The sequence below is a fragment of the Melospiza melodia genome, chromosome 1 (assembly GCF_035770615.1).
Source record: "Melospiza melodia melodia isolate bMelMel2 chromosome 1, bMelMel2.pri, whole genome shotgun sequence".
NCBI classification, from domain to species: domain Eukaryota; kingdom Metazoa; phylum Chordata; class Aves; order Passeriformes; family Passerellidae; genus Melospiza; species Melospiza melodia.
Window position 1 is genome coordinate 50,797,279 of NC_086194.1, and position 19,958 is coordinate 50,817,236.

Below are 19,958 nucleotides of genomic sequence, written 5' to 3' on the forward strand. Positions count from 1 at the left end.
AGAATTCATTCCCAAAGGAGCTGAAAATGGCTAATGAATACTCTATGACCACTGATCATATAACCAGCTAGCATTTAGAAGCACATTCAACAACACAGAGAAAACACTTTGTAGCCCCTGCCACCAATCAATTACTCCTGAAGGAGGGAGAAGTTGATCTAAAGGTTCCCTTCACAAAAAAAGATTTCTTATCATCAGATATCAGCACTGGAGCTCTAAGTACTTTCTTCTTTGATATAGCAGTCACAATTTGTCCATATGCTCTACCCAATTAAAACTGTAGTAGAAACAACATGGAATTACAGAGTAGACAATTTTAGATATGCACAAATCTAAATCAACTTGTTCCCTTTAAAAGCCTAGGAGTTGTGTAGAGGTCCAGGAGCAATATTTGGCTTTGGTATCTGGGTCATTTTTCCTCACTTAAAAGAGAACAGTTATTGATCATATAGGATTCATTAATGCAGAAAGCCTTTTTTATTTTTTTTTCTGTGTACAACTCCTTGCCCTCTGCCCCAAGGATTTAGCTTGTGCTTAAACCATTTAAACAGCTATGTGGCTTACATGTCTTTCCAGTTTAAAAGTCTAGTTTCCTATTTTTAAGTCAATTTACTGTTCATCCTGACCTAAGATTGCTGTAGCTACAACCCACTGTCACTTTTTACAGCAAAACCAGAAACCAGTACACTTTGTAATAAAAGTAGCAGTTCTGCCAAGGCAAGATAAAGCACTGTTCAAGCCCTTCAAACCTTGTATAAAGCAACACTTACAGGTTCCAATTCTGCTTTTTAAGCTTGCAAACACTTCACTTTTTAAAGTTGTACACACTCCTCATCTCCTTCACAAAAAACTCCTTTCCTTTCCTTTCCTTTCCTTTCCTTTCCTTTCCTTTCCTTTCCTTTCCTTTCCTTTCCTTTCCTTTCCTTTCCTTTCCTTTCCTTTCCTTTCCTTTCCTTTCCTTTCCTTTCCTTTCCTTTCCTTTCCTTTCCTTTCCTTTCCTTCCCTTCCCTTCCCTTCCCTTCCCTTCCCTTCCCTTCCCTTCCCTTCCCTTCCCTTCCCTTCCCTTCCCTTCCCTTCCCTTCCCTTCCCTTCCTTCCCATCCCTTCCCTTCCCTTCCCTTCCCTTCCCTTCCTTCCCTTCCCTTCCCTTCCCTTCCCTTTCCTTTCCTTTCCTTTCCTTTCCTTTCCTTTCCTTTCCTTTCCTTTCCTTTCCTTTCCTTTCCTTTCCTTTCCTTTCCTTTCCTTTCCTTTCCTTTCCTTTCCTTTCCTTTCCTTTCCTTTCCTTTCCTTTCCTTTCCTTTCCTTTCTTTTCCTTTCCTTTCCTTTCCTTTCCTTTCCTTTCCTTTCCTTTCCTTTCCTTTCCTTTCCTTTCCTTTCCTTTCCTTTCCTTTCCTTTCCTTTCCTTTCCTTTCCTTTCCTTTCCTTTCCTTTCCTTTCCTTTCCTTTCCTTTCCTTTCCTTTCCTTTCCTTTCCTTTCCTTTCCTTTCCTTTCCTTTCCTTTCCTTTCCTTTCCTTTCCTTTCCTTTCCTTTCTCTCTTTCCTAATCTCTCTTTCTTTCTCTCTCTCTTAATCTCTCTTTCTTTTTCTCTCTCTCTCTTTCTTCCTTTCTTTTCATTTCTGTCATATTCTAGGAGAATAAATTACCTGTTTCAATGGAGGCACAGACTTTTCATAAAGTATTTCACATTACAGTGATTAGCAACTGCATTTTCCTTGACTGCTTGCACTTTGGTAGGATAAAATAAATGAGCCCATAGGTATACACCTGTTAGGTTTAAATAATACATGAAAGTGACTGGTAGCATTAAAAAAGGAGAAAGCAAATTTTTCAAGGACAAAATACTGTGTGTTCAAATGTATTTCTAACATCAAATACTAGCATTATATGCTTAAATCAGGAACTTTACTTCTTTAAAAACATAATTATACTGTTCAAAGAAAACTACTGAAACCACTGTGTACTTTTATGAAATGATACAATGCAGCTATACTTTGCAGAGCACATTTCATACAAACTGCATTATAAAATGTACCACAGCGATAAATAAGAGTTACACAGTCAAAGAACAAACAATAGCAGAGAGAAAAACATTAAGTTAAGAGAGATGGAGAAGAATATATTCTACAAAATTTGAAAGGAAGACAGAGTCAGTAAGACGAATATAAAGGCATTTCTAGGAGGCAACAACAATAAAATGAAGGTTTTCAGAACAGCAAAAGTAAGACTGTATAAATAAGATACACAAGGTTGCTACCATGTAAGCAGATGAAGGAGAGTGAGTTACAGCAGCAGAGTTAAAGTCATCATTTATTTTCTGCCATTTTCTGACTAATGTTCATATGGTCAGTGAAACATTAGGAAGCTGAAACATGCTGACAACTACCAAGGTATAAGTATGAAAAATTGGCAAGACAAGTCCAAGTAAGTGCTGTCAATAATAAACATGCAAAATAAATGTCAGGGGAGTTATCTGACTAAATGTTGGAGTAGTTAACCTTTGATCCTATGATTGATCTTGAGTGAAAATAAGAAACCATCAGAGGAAAGCCAGTATGCTGAAAACTTGTTACTGTTTGTGGAGGTCCTGAATCAAAGAATCAGATATTAATAAAATAACAGATATTATAACTACTGCCCCCTTGAGCAATGCTTCAGATGAGTTAATTTAATACAATAGGCACCATATAATGCAGGAGAGATCTTATCATAGTATTAGTACAAAATATAATTTTAAAAGGTAACTAGACCTTTAGAGAGAATTAAGGAGAAAGAAACATCAGTAAATTCTACAATGAACAGTGTTGAATCTGAGAAAGGAGTAATTTTGTTTGTTGAGTTAATGATTTTGGGTCAGTTTGTGTAATAGCACCAAGTTAGTGTCTGTCTGGAGTTTATTGAGCAACCACAGAGGAACATAGCTGTACAGTACTGTAAAAAGTGCAGAAATTGTGCTATTGAAAAGGCAGATCAACCCCTTGATATAAAAGAGAAAAAGAGCACATATTGCCTTTCATGTTGAAGTGAAAAGAAACATTATAGGACTTGGATTTTTTTTCTTTCCCCCAGAATTCTCTGTAGGTTGGTATTCTTCTTTTTACTAGAAAAATGAAAAGACAGGTGAAAATAACAACTGCCTTCACTAAAACTGACAGTGAATTTCCAGCTTTCTTTTGAAGAATAGGAATTTAATAGATAAGGTGTATCAAAGACTCTCCTTGTGCTTGTGTACAAATTGACTACCACTATCAGCTTTATAATGTCTAGAAAACATTTCAGTATCTTAAGTTTTAGGAATTTGATCTGGAAGGAATCCAGAATTTAATAGAAATCCCGGAGGATGGACCAGTAACATCCTTACACAGCAAGCAAACCTTAAGTGAAAAAATTAGAAGCCCTTAAAAACTGGGAGGCTGAGTGAAATGAGCATTCAGATTAAGATAGCATTGTTATTTGACTCATATCACAGGTGACTTGTTCTATATTTATTTAGGATTAATTTCCTTTGTTTGCTTGTTCGTTAACTGTCTGAAATGAACAAAGTGAAGAAAAATTTGCATGGTATTTCAATGTGGAATAAATCTTCCCTTTAGATGATAACTTTCATATAATGCATTAAATTCATGGGCTATTTAATGATTTAAACCTTGAAAATCAAACTATGTTACATATTATGCACCAGTTCTTCTAAAAAACTCTGAAAGCATTTCCCCTGCAATTACAGTATAGTAAGCAGTAGTTAATCTATCAATCACAGGTGAGTCAATATTTCTGAATAGCATTTCACAATGTTGCCTTAGAAATGACCATGTAAATCTGTGAGAAAATAAGGATGAGCAGATATAAATCAACCAAATAAATCCTTCTACAAACAGGTTTGAATCAATCCCTGAACAATGATCTACAAAAGCTAACACTGATTATGTGAAATCCATACAGGATCATACAGATTAATCACAACAATCACAACGTTGTGCCATGAAAAATTGTGAGAAGGTCCAATGAAAGCTTCTGCTTAGATTAAAAAACTTCTGGCTGATAGAGTAACTATTTTTTTGCCAAAATAGAAAGCTGAAGTCAAATTAACTGCTGCTCTGTATCGTCTGTCTTAACAATGAAACTTATGGCAATGACAGAAAAATTGAGATGTTATTGGCAAAATGCATGGCAACAGATGAATGTAACCAATGTATAAGCAACAGTTATTTTTTCAAGAAATAAGAATCAGATTTTTTTTCAAGGCACAAAATTATCTCCACAGGTCTGACATCTATAATACCCTAGGGAAATTTTCTGCTATTGTTATACCATGTCAATTTGATTCAAATTCTTGATCCAAGGGTCCTTACAGGCAGTTGCAAAGGCTTTGGAATCCTAGGTACAATTACAAACACATGATGTTTTTCATATCTAAGCACTTATTTATGCTATGGGACTAAAATATCTTCTTCAACTCCCCCAGGGGAAAAGTGCTGCACTAATTGGCACTGAACACTGAGTTTCTCATTCACCAGAATTGTTTCTAATAAGAAAAATGTATAATGAGTATTCCACTGAAATAAAACCCTGCCAATGTAAAATGCATAGGCATTATTTCTATGCTTTTTCTAGAAATCAGAAAGTAGACTATGATAGTTTATCTATCTCACCTGCCTTAAACTTAGTAACAAACCAACTGCATAGGTTTCTTTGGCTTCTTTTTTGGGTAATTTACACATAGTTTTGAATAAATATGCAAAATTTTGCAAAATTGGTGTGCAAGTTAGTTTAGGGTACCTAAATTCAGCAATGTTAAGTCCAGCTTACAGGCTGTGGCTGAACTGGCCTGAAAGAAACTTCTGCAGGGCTTTTACATTCTCCTAAGCAGTAATCAGGCAACTAACAAAGGACAACCAATTAATAGAGCTTGACCAGGCAAGCATTTCTGTCTGGAAATATTCTCTGAGACAGAAACAAACCTGTTTCTCCTACCACAGTCAACTAAGATGGAAAGGAGGACATGAGAAGCCTTTCATGTTACTGTGGGACCAACCACAGATGGAAGACACTCCCTTGAACACATAAGTACACATGGGGGCAATTCCAGAGGTGCTAAGCAATCAAACTGGCTTTGGCTTCACTGAGAATCTTCTAATAAGTAAGTCTCTTGTTAATATCTCTCATTATATACATTATTTAATATAGCTTTATTTGTCATAAAACATCCGAATTTCTTAGTCTCTCATAAAAACAGAATGGCCAGTTTTACTGGTGTGTCAGAATGTTATCTTAATTAAAAACTTTAGAGCTCTGATGAAACAGAAAAACCATAGCCTAATAACCAAAGAATTACATTACAGAATGGCTTGGGTAGGAATGGGCATATTTCCATCTTTTTATTTTCATTGCTTTACTGTATTATTTTATAAAAAAGCTCCAAGGAATGTAATCTTATTCTTCAAAACTGAGAATATTTTGTAACAGAAATTGAAAGACCTAAGTGCCAGGAAACATTTTGTTGCAAACGTACAAGTACGGACTTGATATAAAATTCTGGAAAAAATGTTATACCTATGATTTTTTCTCTTTTTTGGTGATAAAAAGTCTTAGAAATGGTAAATATAAAACATATTTATTCTGCGGTTATAAATTAAGTATTGCACCATTAAGTATTCCTCAAAATTAACAGGCCTGTAAAAATAACTTTACTTTTGGGATCTCTCAGGTAAAGCTCCACCTTATGTTATTTTTAATCTTTTTATAAAAATAATAACAAGAAAAAAAGAACACAGTTACTGCACAGATTAAGTTTTTTATTTCTGGTGAAATCCAGTTCTCTTCATATCTCTCCTAATCTAGATCTCTATTCAATATTCATTTCCTTTCTGCACCTCCTTTTTAAAAACAGCTAATATAATCTAATCTACTGGTGACATTTACAGGGAATGAATGAAGACCTGTTTACTGAAACCTTATATTAGTTAGTTTATTTAAACTATCCTTCCAGGAAGATATCAAGGATTAAGCAAGTAGCATCTGACACATATTCCTCCAAGGACTTTTGTTCTTTCCAATTGCTTAGAAGAAATCTGGTTAGGTTTTAACTCAATTTCTCATCAAGAATTGCCACCTGCTTTTAATTTGATGCACAACAAAAATCTGCAGACTCCCAAATACTAAAATGCATCATAAACTTTTTGTGAATTAGCTTTAAATCTATTCAACATAATGCAGGGAGGAAGATCAATTTAAACTGGAAAACAGGTTTGATGTGGAACTGGAGAGGCAGAGTTCAGATCTGTGGTCGGCCTCAATGTTTATGTGTCATCCTGGTCAATCACCATGTGGCCCCAAACCACTTATGTGCCTACAGAGAAACTTATGCAGGAAAACACCATCTGGCTGCTTCACCACCTAAAGTTTACATAACAAGCAAGGGAAAAACCAAACCTCTCTTCCCTCTCTTTGCTGTCAAACCCTTCTGCATCCTCCAACTAATCATGTCACGTGCTGAAGTACAGTACAAGGGTTGTGTGTCAAGTTCTCCCCTCACTATGCCATACATGTATGTTCTCATTTGAGACATTTCTAGGCCATAAAATTCTGCATACGTTCATCTCAGTACCTTGCTCAGTATTTTGTCTGTGGTTAGTCCCATTTTTGATGCTCATATCTGCTTATTTAGGCTATACAGAATTCAAGTCCCTCCATGCCAGTCACACAAGCTGCCAAAAAGCTTAGGGAGCATTAGCACATGTAAATACTGTAAAGAATATAGGCCTTAACCTTTCTCTAGCTGCATCTTCTTTAAAGGAAGAGGTCATGAGAAACTCAGCAGAAATACTGGGATACTCAGGAATTCAATATTGCTGGCTAAAGAAAAGCTTAAAACAAGTAAGGTGAACCTGTTCTGTCCAATGTGCTAGTAGCAGAAATGAATTTGATCACATTTATTTACTTTTAGGTGGCACTGTATTGTTCTGCAAAAGATCTGTGGAATCAGTATCTGGGAGAAATATGGTATTGAGCAGGAAATAACACCTTCCTCAATGGATAGACAGTCATTTTTGAAAGAGTCTAACACTAGCAAGCACTCTCTACCAGCAGAAATACTGAAATAAGCACTTCATTTTGAGAAAAGGAAGCTGGAGTGATACAGAGACAGTATTAAGCCTAATGCACATATCTAGACATTATTACTATTACTAATGATTTCCAATGATGGCATAGTAATCGCTTTTTTTTCATGTTTTAAAGAGCAACCTGTAACTACTACAAGACCACTTCTAATCTATTAGGCTTATAACTCTATTTTTTACTATAACTCTCACCAGTGTGAATATTCTGCATGAGTTCAATATGCTCATTTTAAAATTATAATGATTTCTGGGAAAAAAAAGAAAGAATGTAAATCCAGAAAGAACTATACAGCAAAGAAATTTCTGCTAAAAGTCAAGCTGCATCAGAAAGAGCTATACTTATTTGTAGCAGTGTTTTTATGCAAGATAAACTATTTATTTTGGAGACTTTATTGCTTGCCTGCATGAACAAGAGATGGACCCAACATTTCAGTAAGAGAGACATTTGTTCAAAATTATTACTACTGAAAGATATTGCCTGACTACGAAATGGTTATTCTATGGTTTAGCTTCTTCATAACATATCCAGTAAAAATTCTAATAATCCAACAGGACTGGCTGTCCTCCAGATGCACATCTAATGAATGAGTTAAATTTACTCATAGCTTGATACCTGATGACAAATTCAGAGCTGCAGTCATAAAACTGGTTATAATTGTAATTGTCCTGTACAGAAAGCAAATGCCTACAAGAATTTGTTTCTAGTATCAGGAAAATATTTAGAGGATATGGCATTATTACTTATTACAACATTATGTCATACATATAAAATATTAGCATACCTACTAATTATAGAATATAATCAAATCTATTACAGTCAGTAGTAGACAGACAGCCTACTTGTTTGGATAATGATTATCCACTTTCTTTTAATGGGAAAAAATAGTGGAAATACTGATATTCATATTTTGGAGATTAACAGTTAACAAATGCAAATGAAAGGATGATGCAATTTTAGTCTTATTTAAAGATTAGTAGGAATACAGACAGTTCCTGAAACTGCTTTGCATTGGTTAAATGTTTTGTAAACTTTAAAATTGAGACAACAACCTGGCTTCCTTTATTTTGGAGAATGAATGTGTCGAGACAGTTTTATTAAGAATAGCAACACTGTTCATCCAGGAGAAGATATCTTAATCACCAAAAAATAAGCAATCTGCATAAAATATTAACTTTTTCAGTTATGAACTGATGTGCAATAAGTGATGAATAACTTGACACAGTCATCAAAGCATTTGACTTGAGAATTCAGTTGAGTAACCAGGGAGCTAGTTTCAACAGTTTTATTATGGGATCAGGTAAATATTTAGCATGTAATCGTGGGAGAGTATAAATTTCATGTCCAAGAGAGAGCTTTCTAGATGTTTGCTCAGTGCTCTCATCTTCCCCACAGGAGAATGAGAATAAAATAATAATTACGTATGAATGTAATACAAGCTGCACATTCAATCAAGTCCCTTGAGCAAACTAATGCATGTAAGAAAAAACAAGAAATTCATTTCCACACAAAGATTTTGCTCACGACTTTTATAAATTATAGATTACTTCATTTAATTAAGCTGTTCCCATATTAGTCATGTTGTAGCAGACAGCAAAAAAAAAAAGTAAAGGTTTTGCCAAAACAATCTGCAACATTATTTAAATAATATTTTAAAAGTTTGCCACTATTATCAACTTTTCTTCAAATCCTTTCCCTGCTAGTTTTACCAGATTAGTAAACACTAGCAGTTGTGTGCCTTCGTGGCAGGAACCCCTGTAACTGTGGCCTCACCTTTTAAAAAAGCTATGCTAAAGTGCTTGAATGCATCCCAAGAAGGACATCAAAGATGGTGAAGGGACTGGAAGAGGGCCAGAAAGATGCAGGGCACGAGTGGTGCCTTGGAAGAGCAATGCAGTAGGCAGGAACAGAGCCCCAGGAACCCCGAGGAGCCCTGACAAGGGCCATGTTTAATGGCACCAAGGACAAGAAGGAACTCATGGGAGCCACCCCTGGGCCCCCGCTGGAAGTTTGGAAAGCTTCCTCTCACTAGATGAGAGGCATGAGGGCAGCAGGCAGCAAGTCAAAATGGCCCAAAAGAGGCCAAGGGCTGTGCTCAGGGCTGCAGAGGAAGGCAAAAGGTGCTGCAGGGGACAAGAGGCTGCCTGTCTTCATGGCACGTGAGCAGTAGGCAGCAACCTGGTCAAGAGTGCAAATCTAAACAGCACATGCTTGATGCTGCAGAGGAAGGCAGAACCTGCCAAAGGCCAGTGCCAGTCTTCCCCAGTGGAAAACTCCTTCCTGATCCCAAAGGTGGTAATCAGCTATTCCCTGAACTACACGAGACCTGCCTCCTCATCCCACACAGTGGGCATACGTCCTAGGAGAAGCCTGACTTCTATTCTGCTCCACCTGAGTCCATGGCAGGGTCTTCCAAGAATGAGCAAATGCCCTTGGCCTGATCCACCTTGGGAGCAAGAATCCTTCCTGCACCTGGCAGGGCTCCAGTGTGTGCTCCAAGCACTGGGATGCCTTGCAACTCCTTCGCTGTCACAGGCATGTTTTATGAAAAATCCTTTCCTTAGGATTTTTTCTCCTGAGAAGCCGAGAGGCCTCAGGAACAAAATGTAAACAATGGTTATCTGCTGCTGTGGAATGCAACTGGTGCATCTGCGATTGGTCTCATGTGGTTGTTCCTAATTAATGGCCAATCACAGTCCAGCTGTTGCTGAACCAATCACAGTTCAGACTGTCTTGGTCAGTCACAAGATTTTGTTATCATTCCTTTCTATTGCTTGCTAGCCTTCTGATGAAATCCTTTCTTCTATTCTTTTAGTATAGTTTTAATATAATATATATCATAAAATAATAAATCAAGCCTTCTGAAACATGGAGTCAACATTCTTGTCTCTTCCCTCATCCTGGGACCCCTGTGAACACCATCAGACTCTGCATCTCTTTTCTTATGACTTCTGCCCCTGACTCCACATGGAGTATGAGGACAGAGAGTTCTGGAGTACGCCTTAAGTACACTCCCTTTGTGTTTCCATGGCTATCCACTAAAAAAAGATTTCAATCCCTCAGATGAACTTTGAAGGGACCCTGCTGTGAACTGGTTTTGTGGTGGAGCACCTCCAGAAGAGCTGTCCTGCCTCCACTTCCCCTCCCTCAGCTTCAAGGGATTCCAGCAGCTTCTCAATGACTTCTCTCTGATGTATTCCAGCTGATTTAAGGCCACCTACAGAAGTGGGAGATGGCAGGGTGCTCCCATTTGTCCTGTTCCGGGGCACTGTGCCGCAAGGGTGATGGTGTGCTCCATTCCCAATTCCACTTGCAACAGCCTCATCCTCCTCCCAGCATCTTCACAGGAGAACCTTTGGGAGGCTGGCCCCAAGGCAGTCCCTGTGCCAGGGGGCCCAGCATGCTGTCCCTGCCCTTGGTGAAAGTTTGACACTATTACCAACTTTTCTTCAAATCCTTAAGCACTCGGCACAGCTGCCGGGTGACAATGACGCATTCTCTGCCACTTTGCTCCCAAGAACAAACCCCGTGCTGTTACCTTTCTTTCAGACCATGGAGAAAAACAATCCTGCAGCTCAGAGGCTACCTCTGTTATCTGTCAAGTTATGCAGAGCTGAGCATTACATACTCCTCCTCTTCTGAAGTATACCTAAATGTTTACTGACTTAGCTCTTGCTGTAGCACGAACAAGTGTTTTTCATGAACAAATAATCCACTTTCTCATGGAAATTACTTCAGTAGCCTACATTTTTAAATAACAATAACAGACAAAGAGTATTCCTTAGAGTTAAAATGAAAGATTATTTTTTTTCCCTCTCTGTGCTGAGCTTATATAGGACTAAATACAGGACAAAGAGCAACTGAGGATTTTCTGAGATTTCAAAATGTTCAGGCATCCAGCTACAACATGATGTAAAACCGACACATTTACTTGAAAAAGCCTTATAAGGATGTTATTGACTATTATAGGATAAAAGAAAATAAAAAAAGACACGGCAAAGGCAATAAAATAGCATTCAAACCATCTGCATCTCAAACCATTCAAACTTGTTTAAAGAGGTACTGATTACTCTATTACAGTATTTAAAAGTCCTTTTTTTCTTTTTTTTTGACACCTCCATGATCTAATCACCATGTTATTCAGTCTTTCTGTTGTTGTCTTGGGGAGTCCCATTCTAACTAATGACAGCTGGAAGATCCAGCTAAGTACTGCACAGACTCAGTTAAATTTTGCAAGTTATTAAAATATCTCCAGCTGTGTGCAAGGGACAAGGTTTGTTAACACATGGCAAACCCCAGCTTATTCAATTTTTAATATTTCTCATGCTTTTTTTTCCCTGATTTTTACAATATTTCCCCATCCTTTTTTTTTTTTTTTAAGAATGGTGATTTTTTCATAGCAAAAAATATTGCAAAAAACTAAATTATACTTCAAAAAGAAAGGTAATTCAACTATTCCTATTTTGTGGTTAGCTCTGTAGAATTTGTAGCCTCCTAGCCGTCTAGTGATCTGTTAACATGGCAGTTGTCACTGTGTATTCTGGTACATAATGAACACAATGGACATAATACAGAGCATTAAAAGCTCTTTCATCTGAGGTAAAATCTCTGCCTACAAAGTCACCTTTCTGGACTGAGATAGGTTATTATGTAAATGCACATGAATCTCTCTCATTGAAAGGCAGCTTTCACCTCCATTTCCACATAAAAAGTTTGTATGGTTACAAAGAGATGTGGGGAGAAGAGGAGAAGGAGAAGGCACATGTGGGGAAAGAACAGCAAGGAAGGGCAGGATCCTATGCCTGTGTATAGATCCAGAAATGAAGAACTTTAACACTATTTGGCACGACGATATTTAACTCCAAAGAAACTTTGTCTTGCTGCCAGTTACAGTGTGGCCATATTTATGTACCAATATGCTTGCTGTGCTCTGTTATTTGGATGAATTATTTCAAACTTTGATTAGCAATCAAAAACTCTGTTGACAGAATGTGGCTGTATGGGATTAAAGCTGTCATACAGAGTGTATCCCCATAGCAGGTAAGTGATAATCGCCCAGAAATGTTCTGCTGCACGTATCTGATTACTTAAATTAATCTTTAATGTGAAATTATTCTCAAAAACTGCTATCTAATTCATCTCATTGTGTTACAGAGAGAATCACACTGTCTACTCATTCATTAAACACCAGAAACAGCCACATGAAAAGTTTTAATTTTCCCCTCCATTTTTTCACATGTAACACAGAAATTTTCATCAAAATTGGCTCACATGCAGCATAATTTCCAATGGCAGATTTGACACTGTATTTTGAAATCACTTTAGTCTTGCATCATTGTGATTTTGTGGTTAAAATCCATTATTCTAGCTACAATAAAGACAGGAAAGCTTTGGAATTCTTCAAGACTGCTGGGATAAATTATTCTTGTGCAGTGTCCTGTGCTTAAATCTGAAAGTACAACAGTACCACCTGGACTGTAACACAACGTTAGGTTGTTAATGTTAAGTAAAGGCAGTGAAAAGGGACCTGTGCTGTCACAAGCAATGAAACATGTGGATCACTGTGACAACAATGCAACTTCCATTGCTAATGTAATTACAGGTAATTAGGAGTCAGAAATAGGGATGATTATTTTTTTTTCTCAGTAGCATTTTAACTGCTTATAATTATACATACCTGCATGAAATTATATGCATTTATACTATTTAGCTACTGGTAAAAAGAGAATGTTCCTTAGCTTTGGTATTCCCCTGTAATTAGATCTCAGCTTTCAATCTGTGCAATAAAAAAATGCTCATGTGAGGAAAGGAAGACAAAATAAAAAGACACTGGTTCAACACTTGTATTTCCCAAGTACAAGTGGAATACTCTAACATCACTATTCATCTCACATTTTTCAAAACTGCTGGAAATAAAATGCAGAAAACTTTTCCATACCAGGCCATAGTTTAGCTCAACAGAACCTGGGACTTTGGAAGCAGTTACCCTCAGGCTCGTGCAGCCTAAAAACTCAACAAACCCTCAGTAACTTTTGTTATTTTCTTACTGAGAAAACTCTCCCCTCCTTACTAACCACTCTGGCTAATGATGAAAAATGCCACCATTTCCAACTTCACCTTTTGTCCCCTGAACCAAATGGCAGAAGCCTGCAGTAAGAATAATTCAATGTGACAGCTCATCTTTTTCCCCAGTGGGGGTCTTTACTGAAATGTGGCTATGAAAGCCATTTCCATGTTGGTGATGAAGATGACTGAAGCCTTTATGATTCAGATCCAAACTAGTTTAAAAAAGCAGGAGGGTCCCACTATGACAAGCCATGAGTATCTTCCCCTTTCAAAGGAAGAGAAATTGAGTTGATATATAGCACACATGGTACAGCCATTCCTTAAAAGAAAGCTGCATAAAAATGTTATATATAATGTCATATTGTAGAAGTGCTTGTAAACTCTTATCTGCAGATGTTAATAAGAGAGCCATGAAAATCCAGTCAGATCTAAAGCTTGGCATTATTACTTCTCAGCCAAAGGATTTGTTCTAAAGTGCAAACTAACGAGAAATAACATATAAGGGGAAAACTACAAACTTGATTACATCTCAATCATTGAAAAAATCAAAGCCAACCCTAAGAAACTTCTTTGGATATTATTCTAATTTCCTGGGACTATAGAACTGCTACTCTGCTTGCAACACAATCTTCCTGTGCTTAAAAAGCATAAATTTAAGTCATAGAGTTTCAGCTTTTATGAGCATGATATCAGCCCCCAAGCTGGTAGAAGAGAGAAGCAGACTGAGAATATATTCTCTTATATAAAGAAAATATAAATACATATATACATAAGCATAGATAAAACACTGCTATTTATGCCAAACTCCATTATGAATACAGGTGTTTATATATTTGTAATAAACTAAATATATAATACACAAAAATATAGAAAATATAATAATATTTTCAAATCATAAAACACCACTATATATGACTTTCATGTGGCACATGGCATTATTTGAAATATTTGGATGTATATTATGTGTAATACAAAGAAATAGCTTCTAAATAGTAACTTCTGCAAAAACTCAACTGCCAAATTAGCTGCTCAACATAAAGGAAGCCTTAAGTCTTGTATTTCATAAATGTATCATAAAGCTTTGATACTAATTAACTTACACTTTAAGTTACTTGTCATTATGTTATAATATATTTCAAATCCCTAATTCTGATTAACTTTGCTCTAATAATGGATTTTTTTTTTCTAATAGAAACTGGCATAAATGGGTTCAATCATTGAGATCAATACAAATTGTTGCATAAGCTTAAATTTATCCACTGGAGGAAAAGCAGAGACTTAATTAGCTGTATCTTCATGTCCTTTCTTTCAAGTCAGTTTGCATTTCCAAAACTAAATATTAAAAATAAAACCAAGCCAAACTGACAAATACTGACCACCAAAATTCTTTTTAATTTCAGATATGTGTGAGTAGACGGAACAAACTTCACCCCTACAACACCAGCTTGTCATATGCTCTTTTCATTATTACTTCAACCTTCAACAGGTCCATAGGAGAATCAATATAAAGTGGCCTGACGTGCCAGAGCAACGCATGTCCTGTAACCCTGAGATTACTGCAGTGGTACACTGGGTCTGGCTGCGATGGCGTCGCTAAATTAACCTTTTCCCAGCAGTCCATCGGTGTTGTGTTCCCCAGCTGTAGCTAAAACCATAAAAAAATAAAACCAAAGCTGGTACCACATCACTCTTCTGGCTTCTGGGTGCTGGACAGCTTCTCTGCACTCCCTTCCCCTTAAAGGCCAGGAGGAGAGGGTGGGTAAGAGTCTGGCCAAAGACATAGCTGGGGGAGCTGAGCCAAACTGAGCCTTTGGAAGCAAGGACTTTGGAAGCAGTTTCCCATGGGAAATTCAATACTGCACAACAGCATGCCCAGCAATAAAACCTCAGGGAATGGAAGAGGGAAGGAGTATGTTTAGTGTTATGGAGTTTTTCTTCCAAAACAACCACTACATGGGCTGTGGTGAGGCTCTGCTTTCCAGGGAGCAGCTGGACATTTGCTTGCCAATGCAAAGCAGCGAACAAATTTATCTTTTTTCTTTGTTTTCATGTGAAGCTTTTTCTTTTCTTATTAAATTGTTTTCTTAATACACAAGTGTTTTTGCCTTCCTTGTGTTTTTCTCCCCATCTCTCAGGACAAGGGACAGAGCTGAAGATAGGGGAAGTGTTTGGCTGCTGGCCATGGTAAACCTACCACAACCCATTTAGTGTAAATGGATGTCTACATTTCAGGAAGAGAAGGCATTTTGCAAGACCAAAGCAGTATGTTATATTTTGTTTTTTCCACAGCATCTATGTCTGAGAGGCTCTCAAAATAAAGTAGGAAATTAAAAGAATGCATTTCTTTACCACAACTATGCATATATTTGTTGATGATATCCAAAATCATCGAGCCAGTTGAATATCTCTCCTTGGAGATATACAAAGCTCAACTGGTCCTGAGTAACCTGATGTAGCTTTGAAGTCGGCCCTGCTTTTAGAGGGTGTCATAAGCACCAGTAGTTTGTTATTATCTGAATTATTCCAGGGTTCTCTGATCTAGCACTCCTCGCTTCTTTCAAAGCACTATTTGAAATAGCCATTTTTGGCCTTCCAGCAGGCTTGCAATGGCTTTAATGTAAGGCAATTTTCATGATAAGCCAAGCTGCCTGCATTCAGGAGTTGGGCTACTTGTTCTTTCTGTCTTTCCTGGTATTTTCTTTTTTTCACCAACAAAGAAACAATCAGAAGCAACAAAAATGAACACAGTTCAATGGTTGAAAAGGTAGTGCCAAAGCTGCCCTAATTCTCAATTACTCTTCTCAGACTGGAAAAACACCCAAACCCAATAAGCATTATTTTAATTAAGTTCGAGCATTTATTGCATTCACTGATGTGCAAGCATGCAGACCTGCTTTACTTCTCTGAGAAACACAGAGAAGCCAGAAGGGGCTGAAGCCAGGAGCCACAACTCCTAGTTGCAAAAAAGGTCTCCTAACAATCATCTAAGAAACAGACAAAATGTGTGAGGAGTTTTCTCTATTCAAGGCAGCCACATTATTGACATATAGCCTGAGCCTGAATTACAGGAGCTTTTCACTTCCTTCTCTGCTGGTGGGTGGAGAGATTTGAGAGTTGCTTTCTACTGCACCCTACACAGTCTACAATTTAAAGGCATCATCTCCATCTAACCACCTCAGCACTGGTTCCCACTGATAAAAAGTAGCCTTGACATGCTCACTGGCAGTGTCAGAACCACCTCTTCTGGATCACTGTATATTTTCAGAATGTGAAGAACATGTCAGTGTATCAGAGTATGGGTGATCTCTCCACAACTTACCTGTCAATAATGGCACACATGTCAATGGTGACATTGGCAAAGCTCCCCAGCTCTCCTTGCTCCACTGCATGCAAATCCACCAGCTGATCATCCACATGAATGCTCTGCATGCATCCTTGGAAAGAATGCTCAAATAGGGAGTGATCTGAGTCATTCATCTGTAGAGGAAACCCTGCAGAGAAGCAAAATAGAGAGCATTATTAACCTCATCTACTATGACTTAAGCCAGGATATTTTCAAATGAAAAGAAACACAGGTTTTCCTAGATGAGGGTAGAACAAAGGCAATGTAGGAAATATTATAAAGTTATTAATTTACATTGAAATGTTATTGATTTAAGTAATTGTCAACTGCCTGAAAGAATTTATACAGTATGACTGATGATTTTTGTCTAAAGGTTGGAAGTTTTCTGCTACCTTTTCCTCCAGTATTCTCTGCTGCTGCTTCTCATTCCTTCTTTCTCATACAAATATTCTTGGAGTAGGAAAAGGATTTATCTCCTTGCTATATTTTAGAACTCCCATTCTAATTTCTCTGACTTTTCTAACTACAAATGCAGCCATGAAGTGAATTTCCAGTTCAGCCTTCTCTAGAACTAAGGTTCCAGTCTTTGTCACTTTGTCTTTTTGTTCATGGACAAAGAATACTTCAAAGATTCCAGCAAAACTTGTGATGGAATCTTTATGCAAACTTGAAAATAGTCCCAAAATCTAACATCCTTGATCACTTCTGAGGAATCTGAGGACGTGCTGTAGAATTTTCATTTTCGCTCTGAATACATTCATTTTCTTGTGTTTGAAGGTGGTTTACAAAAGATGAGAATGACTTAGTGTCCTGCTCAGGCTAAAAGGCAGGGAGACAGAACATGTTTGTATGCCATTGTTTGACTGAATGCCCTTCAAAAGTGAACACGTCAATTTGCTTGAGAAAAACGTCCTTGATAAGACAGTGGATGGAGAGACTAATTCACTACCTATAAACCTTCAACAATGAAAGGTTTGTAAGAAAAAGAGAATTCATTTAGGATGGGAGCAGGAAGGAAAAGGAAGGAGAGTTTATTGAAAAGAAAGAAGAAAAGAAGGCAAAGAAGGTAAAAATCCTCAAAAATTCAGAAAGGTGTTGAAGATTTCAGCTAGGTAGATGGCCAGCCATGAAGTGCTTTTCTGACAAAAGTAAAATGGCATACACATTTGCTGTGGTGGCTAAGACAGATTTTACAGCTCCCATTCCTTCTCCCACTTTTCTATCCGCTTTGCCAATCTCCAATGCCTTATGGCCTCTTCAATAGCATTTGTGGAGACAGGAGAATAGAAGATTATCAAACAGACATTATTCAGTGACAGAAAAAAGTGATGAACTTAATTTTAAATTTTCTTCCTGAATCCAGTTTTTCACATGCCACATAAATAGTTAAATTGGCTGAAAAAGAGGGCCACAAGTAGAAAAACAAGAAACAGGTGCTTGAGGTCAGATGATGCCTAATACAGCACCTCTAAAAAAAATACCCCACAACTAGTTACACATAAATCTTTGCCAAAATCTAATTAAGATGCATTTTAACTAAAAGGCTTTGCCAGAGAGTTCATATCATCATGAATACTTTTAAAAATTTTCTAAAGTGATCCCGCCCATCAGCTAAATTTGCTTTTGGTAGCTTCTAAATTTCCCTGACTCACTTTAGTAAGCATTCACTTCAGAGTTCACTGGTGGTAGCACAGAATTAATCAGGAATGCTATAGTAATTAAGCTGGGACAATTCTAAAAGTTAGTTCTGACAGGTATCTCAAGAAGATGTGCTTGCCTTGAGGTTGTATCAGCTCTGGACTAGAATTATGACGCTATTGCAGGAAGCCACAAACTGCTATGAGACACACATATAACAACGTCACACTAACACACATTTGATGGAAAAGGAGAAGCTCCTTGGGAATGCCCCAAATCCTAACTAGTGCATAATACCCTCATCAGATCAAATGCCACCCCCGCAAACAAAACCTCAACCAACCAACAACAGAAAAAGTGCTAATCATGGACTGTAGAAATTGTTATTTTGGACAGGCAGAAAAATCAAGCGGCAGGGCCATGATCTATATTGTCTTTCCAGCAGGGCATTGGCTAGTGACTTATCTGATGAAACGAGGACAGGGCTTTCAGAAACCTGCCTCCTACTTTCTTTAAGTTCTTTCTAGAGACTGATTAAAGGGATTTATGAGAGGCTTTACAGACAACAGAAGAGAGAGACAAAAGTGCAAGCTGGTTCTGTGCTGTTTGGTGGATGCAAACACAATATTTGCATGTTCCTACCAGGCTCTTTCCCCAGTTATATTTAAACAGCTTACTCTTTCAGTAAAATTGTGTGGTTTTGAAATGTCAGTGAACCCTAGAACTCCTCCCAAGCAAGAATCCCCAAAATAACACAAAGTATATTTTAATTTAGATCTTTAGTGCAGTACCAGAGCAAGGCTGGAAACCTGCATATCACCTTTGGGTTCAGAGCACCTCCACCATTCCTTTGGTTTAAATATTAAATTCAAGGTTATCAGCACTGGGGTAAACATTAATATTTGAGTAAACCCTTCAAAGCCAAGGAAATTACACAGATATATCTGAATATAATGAAAGGTTATCCACCATCCTACAAACACTAACTGAAAAATAAGATAAAAATTGAGAGCCACAATTCACTGATCACATCAAAAAGAGTATGAACCAAATATCTAAGTTAAAAAGGTATTATTAGATTCAACAATTTGAGACCATTCCAGAACTAACCACAGAGGTATTTCAATGCGAGATTCTCGGCTTCACTGCATCTGAAGTATGCACTGTATTAATAATGCACAGCTATTATTGCTCTCTGACACATTCTGCAGTTTGCTGCTGGTTGGACCTGTGCACAGAGAAGTGGCAGCTGGGTCCCTCAGCCTCGGTGGAGTCCCCATGTCCTTGGGTTTACTGGCTGGAGCAGGAGGGAGTCGTGGGATGGAGTGGCTGGAAGTGGCAGCTGCTCCTAACCTAACTACATAAATCAAGATTCCCTCTATTATCCAAGAGTGTGGTGCACCCTGAGTGTTAATCAGCTCAGGATTCTGAATTTTTCTGTATCTATCAATGGATGAAGACTATAATTTTCCCATGTAAATGTCTTTGTTTGCCTGTCTTGCTGCTATTCCCTTTGCTGTTTCTAGTCATGTACGAAACTGGAAGAGGCAGGAGTTTTTTGCACTAGTACACCACATTTCATTATAAGTCTGTGGGGCTGACTGGGTGTCAAAGCATTTCAGTCATGTTATGCTCTAACAGGTAGTTATGCTAAGAGATAATTTCAGAAAATAATTCCCATTCCACAGGGAATGGAAGAATGCGTTTTTTTCAACCATATGCTTCCCATAAAAAATAATAAAATCTACTAGATAAGCCTTACTCACGTTGTTTTTGAACTACCAGGTATACAGTCTAA

At 37.6% G+C, this 19,958-nt stretch overlaps 1 protein-coding gene across 1 annotated transcript in view; it reads right to left on the reverse strand.

Annotated features, from left to right (window-relative positions):
• Positions 1 to 19,958, reverse strand: part of CNTNAP2 (contactin associated protein 2) — a 1,021,890-nt gene that overhangs the window by 387,277 nt on the left and 614,655 nt on the right. Inside the window, exon 10 of the mRNA XM_063157997.1 lies at positions 16,499 to 16,670. Coding sequence (XP_063014067.1) covers positions 16,499 to 16,670 — 172 coding nt within the window. The remainder of the gene's footprint in view (positions 1 to 16,498; positions 16,671 to 19,958) is intronic.